This window comes from Aptenodytes forsteri, unplaced genomic scaffold (assembly GCF_000699145.1).
Source record: "Aptenodytes forsteri isolate BGI_AS27 unplaced genomic scaffold, ASM69914v1 Scaffold119, whole genome shotgun sequence".
Taxonomy (NCBI): Eukaryota; Metazoa; Chordata; class Aves; order Sphenisciformes; family Spheniscidae; genus Aptenodytes; species Aptenodytes forsteri.
This window is the reverse complement of record NW_008796165.1, coordinates 4,518,594-4,525,242: the sequence shown is the minus strand read 5'-3', so window position 1 is coordinate 4,525,242 and position 6,649 is coordinate 4,518,594. Positions and strand designations below refer to the sequence as shown.

Here is a 6,649-nt window from a genome sequence, read left to right as displayed (position 1 = left end):
GATTTTCTCCCCCCCGGCATGCAACAGGCCGGGGCGCGACGGGGAGGCGGGTTGGCGATGCCAGGGAGGCTGCAGGGCGACCTGCCCCGCCGTGGGGAAGCCTCCCCAGCGGGAGGAATCGGTGGGTGCCGTCCTGGGCAAGGACGGGGCCGGCACACGCGGCGTGGGGCCGTGCCAGTGCGGCATGGGAGCTGCTCCGGCGCGTTTAAAGGCAGGGACGTGTGGCTGCCGGACGCTGCGGGCGCCGAAAGTTTGTATCGACCCCGGAGGTGCCGGGCTGTGTTTGCAGAACAAAAAGCTGCCCAGGCTGATAACCGCAGGCACCGCGGCCGCCGGCTCGGGGACGAGCAAAGGGAGGAGACGAACCGGCTGCCAGGCGGTGGCAGGGGGTCCCCTGGGACCGGTGATGAAATGGCTCATGTCTGTGCTGGGTCATTCCATGCCAGCCCGAACCCCGTCGGGGCTGGCAATGCAGCGGGGGACAGGTGCCCCTGCTCAGTGCTGGGTGCTTCACGGTGCCCGGGGTACCCGGCTGGGACTTGGGGGGAGCAGCGTGCGGATGGGGGGTGACAGCTCTGTGGATGGTCCGACATTGGTCACGAGATAGGTCTGCTCCAGGCTGACCCCACGCAGCTGTGCCTGCTCCTCAATCGCAACCCATGGCCCCATGTCCTTGCTGACATCCCTGAGCCCCTCCAGTCCCCCAGCAGTGATCCCTCTCTCCCTGCTGCTCATGGCTGTTTTCGGTCAAATCCCCCCCTCTTCATGTGTCTGGGACCGTGTCGCTGCCCACGTTGTGTCTGTGTCTGTTGCCCTTCCCTGCCTTATCATGTTTTTGTACAGAGCCCAGGTACGATAAACCGCTCAAATATTTGCAGAGATGTCCGCGTGCAGCCAAAGTGGTGAGCTCCTCTTGTTTGGTTGAGGGGCGGAATCCACTGGTGCTGTGATTTCCCAAGGGAGCACCGGCTCCTCACGCCACCACAGCCCCCCCGGTGTGGGGCTGGGCAGGAGGCACGGCACCGGACGCCAGGGGCTTGCTGTGGGGCCAAGCATGGCCCGAGGGTGGCTGTGACACCACGTGCCAGGATGGCATGGTCTTTGGGGTGCCACCCCGCAGGGCAGGCAGCTCCAGCACCCCAGGGGTGCAGGGCAGGCACCTGCCTTTTTGGCTGCAGGGTGACAGAGGCCGTGCTGCTGGTTCCCTGGGGACCTTGTGCATGGGTGGCACTGTTTGATGTCACCCCATGGTCCTGCAAACCTTTGGTGCAAGCGGTGCCCTTGGCAATGCTGGCAGCCCTCCTGTGCCCGTGGGGGGGTTCTGAGTGGCCGTGCCTAGCTTTTCCCTGCGGCACCGCCTGGCACCCTCTGCGCCAGCCCAGCACCAGGCACCACTTTGCCCCAGCATGGCTCGGGCTGGGCTGTCACAGCAGGACTCCGAAGCTGCGTGGCACTGAGGAGGACAATGCCTGCCTTGTTGCCGTCCGCCAAGGCAAGTGGTGGTGACCGGGACGCAGTCCCAGCTCCGGCCGGGCTCTTCTCCTCCCTCCTGGGCGGGGAGAGTGGACAGGAGATAAAAGGGAGACCAGGGCCAGCTGGGCGTTGCCGAGAGCCGCAGGGGCCGGGAGCGAGGTCTGGCCGGAGGACGGCAGGGAGGAGAAGTGCGGTATTGAGGGCTTGTTCTCGTGGGGGAGAGGGCTGGGGATTGGGGGTTCATCCATCCTGAGCAGACCCCACAGTCCCCTGCTCCCTCCTCACCTCCTGGATTGTCCCCCCTAGCCCCGTGTCCTCCTGCTGCCCATTAAATGTGCTGGATCCTGGAGGGACAGGGTGTATCTTGGGGTGGGCAGCGTTAGGCGGCTGTGGGAGGAAGGGGCTTCAGGCAGATATTGGGGGCAGGGGGGTTAAAGGCTCTGTGCACCCCTCAAGTGCTTCATGGGGCATCAAGGACTCTCAAGGTGACCTGAAGGTGAAACCATCCCTGTCCCACTGACTCCCCGCCGGTGGCTGGGACGATGGGGGCTGCATCCCTGCCCACTCCTGGGGCAAAGGCAGACCCCTGGCATGGCTGGGTCTGGCTTTCGGGGTTGGGGAGTTGGAGAAGGCCCATGGGGGGAGTGGCACCTTCATTCCCCGATGCATGGAGTGGGTGCCTCACTGCCGGGGGAAACTGGGTCACCTGGCTGACACAGCAGATGCCCACAAAAGCCAGCGGTGAGGGTGCTGTGCTTGTCGGGAGCTGGGCACTCCGATCCCCCTCCCTCATCCCCCTTTCCTCACGCTGCCGGCACGGGTGTCCCTGCTCCCAGTGCCATGCTGGGACCTGTATGATGGTATGATACTGCCCACTAGTCTTTGCCCAGGAGGGGTGTGCGGGGAGGTGGTTTGGGGTTGCAGTGGGGCTGGGAGAACCCCATCGGGTTGAGCCCCGGGGCAGAGGGGAGACTAACGCCCCATTTCCCCCTGCCAGGGCCGGGGGTCCAGGATGGGGCTGCTGGTGCTGGCCCTGGCTGCCTGGCTGGGGCTGGGGCTGGCCTCGGCCTCTGAGGGGGCGGCCAACAGCAGCCGGCTCTGCCAGGAGGCGCCGGCATGGAGTGTCAATGGCTTGAGCCCCATGGCGGGGGTGGCAGGGCAGGTGACGGTAGTGGCCCTGCTGAAGGCCAGCTGACACTTCTGCCTGCAGCAGGCCCACAGGTAAGCCCTGCTCCCCCTACTCCAAACCCAGCCCCGCCATCCTGGGGGACAGCATGGTGGCTCCCCACCCCAGCACCTCCCTCCCAGCATCTCCTTCCCCACAGCCTCGGGGGCCCGCGGGCCAGGAAGGACCGGCAGGGCACAGTCGACGTCCACTACATGATCATCAACGAGAAGGCACCGCTCTCCCGTGCCATGTTTGGGGAGCTGGAGCGCCAGGCTCCACCGGGTATCCCCGTCTTCCAGCCGGAGCCAGAGGAGCCCGACGTCTGGCAGGTCCTGGGGGGTGACAAGGACGACTTCCTTGTCTACGACCGGTAAGCGTCCCCCATCTCGGCTGAGGCTTTCCTGGGGGGTTATAGACCGTTTGGTGGGCTCCCCAAAACTCCCCCCAAGACTGGGCCGGGGGGACACCAGACCCCCCGCCTCGAGCCAGGCCGTGGCTTCTCTCCGCAGGTGCGGCCGCCTGGCTTTCCACATCCAGCTGCCCTACAGCTTCCTCCACTTCCCCTACGTGGAGTCGGCCATCCGCTTCACCCACAACAAGGACTTCTGTGGCAACTGCTCCCTCTACCCCAACAACACCCAGGAGGTAAGGAGCAGGGATGCTCGCTGGAGTCGGGCTCCCTTCTCTCCTCTGGCATTGCACATCAGGAAAAAAAAACACCCTTATCTTCATGTCGGGGACAGGCTCTGGGTTGGCAGCAGTCCTCATCCATGGTTGAGAGGGAAGGTGATGAAAGGTCTGGAATAAGGGCAGCTAAATAGGTCAGAGCTTTCAGGTTGAGAAGGAAGGGGTCATAGCCCAGGTCTGGAAAAGCTAAAGGGTCACTGAGGGTCACGGGCTTTTCTAATAGAACAGCCCCTTAGAAGGGGCAGGCAATGGACACAGAGGTGGCAAGTTCAGAGTAAAGAAAAGAATAGAAGAATCATTGAGGTTGGAAAAGACCTCTAAGATCATCGAGTCCAACCATTGACCCAACACCACCATGCCCACTAAACCATGTCCCTAAGTGCCTCATCTACTCGTCTTTTAAATACCTCCAGGGATGGGGACTCCACCACTTCCCTGGGCAGCCTGTTCCAATGTTTAACCACTCTTTCAGTAAAGAAATTTTTCCTCACATCCAATCTAAACCTCCCCTGCCGCAACTTGAGGCCATTTCCTCTCGTCCTATCGCTTGTTACTTGGGAGAAGAGACCGACACCCACCTCGCTACAACCTCCTTTCAGGGAGTTGTAGAGAGCGATGAGGTCTCCCCTCAGCCTCCTTTTCTCCAGGCTAAACAACCCCAGTGCCCTCAGCCGCTCCTCATAAGACATCAAAAGGATGTAGCTCCAGGCTCAGCAGGCGATTAGTGACTTCTTAGGAGAAAAATCCGTCTGGAAATATTAAATGCAAAGTCCCTTTCCTGGCTCAGGAATTCCCTGGACCACAGACAGCTTGAGCCAAGGGATGTAGGTACAGAGGCTTGTGCTCTATGTGCTCCAGTCTCTCCTGTCCTCCCTGTGCCCTGGGTTGGGGCTGGAGAGCCTTTGCTCTGACCCACGCAGCTTTCTGCATGACGGATGCTGGTCTGCTTTCATCCCAGCTCACAGGCACGCTCACAGGCTCACTGCGGGGCCATGGGTACATTCACATACTGCACCAGTCCTTGTGTTACTTTCCCCAGGCTAATAGTACCATGGAGGTCCCTGTAACCCTGAGCACGCTTCCCGAACAAGAGGGGAAGGAGTCAGAGACCCCCATCCACCAGCACAATCCCCTCCATCCTCACCACCACCACGAGGTCAGCAGCGAGAGAGCCACAGACCCGAGTGGGGACCATGAACCTGCCACCCATGCTCACCACCACCACGGATACCATGGCCAGCCCCATCACGAGGGGAAGAAGCAGAAGGAGGGAAATGAGCACTAAGCCAGGCTGGGCAGCCTTGCCGAAGAACCCAGTAGTGTGCAGACCATGCCAACTCGCTTCCCAGAGGCATGAAAGGACTTGCTTTGGGCTGCTGGTCACCAGCAGTGTTGGTATAACAATCCCCTCCAGCATTCCCCATGTGGGTCGTACTCCCACGCTGCGACCAGGGATGAAAATCCCCCTCAGACCCCCCGAGGTGCTGCATTTTCAGCCCCAGGGCTTGGTTCTGAGCCTTCCTCTGCCACTACCTGCCTTTCTGTGCTCAATGAAGCCCGCCGTGCAAACCGGGAGGTCCCCGGTCACAGCTGGCTGACACTGCATGGAGCAGCAGGGCAGGGGTGGAGGGGCCAGAACTGGGATGGGAGCAGCACTGTCAGCATGCTCTGCCTGTCCTGGCATCCCTGAGTGTCCTGGCACCCCTGGGTGTCCTGGCCGGGGATTGAGGGGAGGGACAGCATGTGCCCCGCAGGACGTGATCCCAGGGGATGGGGGCACTAGGAGCGGTGGGAGGTTGCAGCTCCCCATGGTCTAAACCCTGTATCCCCGTGGCTGTCACATCCTGGGGACCCTCCAGGCCTTGCACACGGGTATGTGCAGTGGTGATGGGTGGCCGCAAGATGGTGGCCTTGTCCCCTCTTGGAGACCTAAGGGCTGTATCCAGGGCCCACAGCCCTAGGAGGACGGGGGTGAGGATCCTGGGGTCTCTTCTGGGGGAGAAGCGAGATGGGAGGGTGATGCGGATATCCAGAGTACGAATAAAACCTCTGTGAAGCGAACCCTGCTCAGCCTGGCCTCTGGTGGGGCCCCTTCCCCAGAGCGGGTGGGAGGCTCGCTCAGCGCTGGGCTGGCCCTGGGCGTTTCTCTCGGCACAGGGAGGGACTTGGAGCTGGATGTGGACGCCATAAAGCATTCCCCTGTTCAGAGACTGAGCGGTAAAGGGGTTGAAGACCGAAGAGACCCCATCTCTCCATACCTTCTGGTTACCTCCTGCCAGGATGTGAACCCAGGGCTTAGTCCCCGCCAGGGCAGGGCATTAACCCTGCACTGCCAGGAGGAAGTTTGGCTCGGCGCCTCAATGTCTGGCTTGTAGGTGTGATGTTGGGGTGCCTGCCCTGAGCTGCTGTCGTGGGGCTGAAGTTCCCACATGCAGTCCAAGGTCATCTTGGGCATCTTGTCCCCAGTGCCCAGCCTGGTTCCTATTGCACGCGCAGTGTTGGAGGCTGCCCAGCCCTCAAGCAACTGGGTGCTGCATCCCTGGCAGGCAGCCGTACCTGCCTGCACCCCAGGCTGCCCCCATACCTGTCTCAGCCCTGTAGCCCTTCACTTCAGCTCCATCCATCAACCCACACAGCCCCACTCAACACCTCCCCTGAACTCTCCATCTCTCTCCGGGTCCCACAGCCTGAGTGAGGAGCAAAGAGATGTTTTTTCTGCCCAGTGTTATGCAGCACCATGCTGTGGTGCGTGTCCTGATGATGATGCTCTGAGCTGACTTTCTGCCCCACGTCCTGGGAGGCTGCACTCCTCCACCCTGTCTCTGCGGGGGGATGCTCTGCCCAACGGCAGGGGCAAGAGCCAGGGTGAAGAGGAGCTGTTCCTTGTGGGGATGAGGGCAACAGGATCAGGTGGGTCTTTCTCACCAGCCCATGGGAGCCAGCCAGGCTCTCCCATGGGGCGCTGGCTGAGACCCTGCTCCCCCTCCTCCATTTCTCTTGCTCCCTCCCTCCCTCCTCCTCCTCCTCCCCCTTTCTCCTCTACCTGCTCCCAGCAGCTCACAAGGGCACCTCTGTCTGCTGCTCCTGCCATCAATATTGAGGTTATCTTTTTCTTCTGGCAGCTGCTGTAATTGAAACAAAGCAGGCCGGGCCTCACGGGCTCCACTCCTCTCGCTCATTTTGCCGGTGCTGCTGAGACAACTAATTCATCTTATCGATGCATGGTTGGCCTCTTTTCCACCAGATCCAGGCAGAGCCGTCTCCCCACCACGGCTGGTGGGAGCAGTCTGTGTTCCTGCAGCGTGCTGCTGGGTGCTGCTC

The 6,649-nt window shown here is 61.6% G+C and overlaps 1 protein-coding gene across 1 annotated transcript; it reads left to right on the top strand.

Annotated features, from left to right (window-relative positions):
* Positions 1–2,485: 2,485 nt before the first annotated feature.
* LOC103905709 (selenoprotein Pb-like) lies at positions 2,486–5,385 on the top strand. Its single transcript, XM_019474149.1, has 4 exons — positions 2,486–2,694; positions 2,799–3,011; positions 3,151–3,286; positions 4,368–5,385. Exons 1-4 carry the CDS (start codon positions 2,486–2,488, stop codon positions 4,611–4,613), a joined length of 804 nt encoding a protein of 267 aa, XP_019329694.1. The 3' UTR covers positions 4,614–5,385.
* Positions 5,386–6,649: the final 1,264 nt, after the last annotated feature.